The sequence below is a fragment of the Saprolegnia parasitica genome (assembly GCF_000151545.1).
Source record: "Saprolegnia parasitica CBS 223.65 unplaced genomic scaffold supercont2.980, whole genome shotgun sequence".
NCBI lineage: Eukaryota > Oomycota > Saprolegniomycetes > Saprolegniales > Saprolegniaceae > Saprolegnia > Saprolegnia parasitica.
This window is the reverse complement of record NW_012157374.1, coordinates 1-1,421: the sequence shown is the minus strand read 5'-3', so window position 1 is coordinate 1,421 and position 1,421 is coordinate 1. Positions and strand designations below refer to the sequence as shown.

Here is a 1,421-nt window from a genome sequence, read left to right as displayed (position 1 = left end):
GCATGGCAGTGTCGTGGTGTTCTTATGCAAACTCGTACCAGACACTGCAGACATCTAATTGTGGCTATCTTGGCTCTGCGACGCTGGTAGTAAGTAGTTCGCCACTCTCAGATCTCAGATCTCGGATTGGCCGGGCTACCGTATTGGGCGCTTGTGGACCAAGATGCGCGTTTTCGACAGAGAGAAATGACGCAGGGCGATTTTGCGAACTACGACTTGGTGGTCGGTCTCTTGTGGGAGTGATGACCGAGGTCCACACGTACTGTCCTGGCCATAGCGTCCTGCAGCGCCAATATATGTTGCCCCGAACCGCTCTAGCAGCAAACTTCCTCGTCGATCAAGTTGGCTAGTCGTGCAGTACTCCTCCATCGTACCGCTGCCACACATGGCGCAAGCAGTGGTGTCATGCCCTCATGTCGACAACAAGCGTGCCCAACCGGCTGTCATATTTTATCTTCGAGATGCGTTGCATTCCATCAGGCCACGCAAGTCGACGCTGCTACCTCACCTCTCCTCCAGCTGCATACTAATACGTTCGAGGGCGAATGGCCTCATACAGCAACGTCAGTTGCATGGCCGAGAGGAAGGAAGGGTGGCATGATACAGAAATGGACGGTCAACGGCGGCTTCGCACCGACCGTCCATTTTCACACCGGACCGTTTCGACTGAAATTGCGGCGGTCGAGCGCTTTTGAACTCGTGGGACGCGACGCTGCAGGCCCCCACAGTTCACAGACAGGACCCTTTCCACTACACTTGTTGTTTGTATCGCCCGAGGTCCTCGAGCGAGGCCTTTTCCTCGAGCGTGCTTTCTTTCCCAGCGCATAGTTCAGACTGCGCCGTCAAAAGCAACGCAGTATATGACGCCCAGTATGTACGGGAGAGCTGGGAGAGGGCGCACAGCCTCTACACGTGGCAGTCTCCGCGTCAAGCCAGTCTCCTTTTCACCAATCACGTGCACGTATTCGATTCCCACCCACCAATCAAAACACGTTAAAAACCATATGTTGAAGCAACGGTGGTACGCAGCCGCTTTGGGCAGGCCACGCACGCTGTGGTGTGCAGTCGTGCAACTCAACGGTTCATTCCACAAGCGTCGCCATCATGGATGCATCGCCGCTCGACGCCACCTTGCGCCACAAGTGGCAGTCGGACGTCGACGCCTCTGCGCGACGCTTTGTACTCTTTCACGTTCTCATGGTGTTGAAGACCAAGTACGGCACGATCGACGCGCGCATCTCGGGCATCGCCCGCCGCGCCGAGCTCGCGCTCTACTCCCGCGCCCACTCTATGGACGAGTACCGCAACCCGCGCACGCTCTGCAAGCGTCTCCACGCGCTCATCATCAAGCTCTACGCGCAGCAGAGCGAAGCCAGCAAGAAGCGCAAGGCGCCGATGAGTCCGACGAGCAGCCTCGTCAA

At 57.1% G+C, this 1,421-nt stretch overlaps 1 protein-coding gene across 1 annotated transcript; it reads left to right on the top strand.

The window, feature by feature from the left end:
* Window positions 1–1,104: 1,104 nt before the first annotated feature.
* Window positions 1,105–1,416, top strand: SPRG_18111 (hypothetical protein; the record flags this gene model as incomplete). Its single annotated transcript, XM_012357543.1, has 1 exon — window positions 1,105–1,416. A coding segment is annotated over one exon (312 nt), but the record flags the coding sequence as incomplete, so codon positions are not given.
* Between the last annotated feature and the right edge of the window lie 5 nt (window positions 1,417–1,421).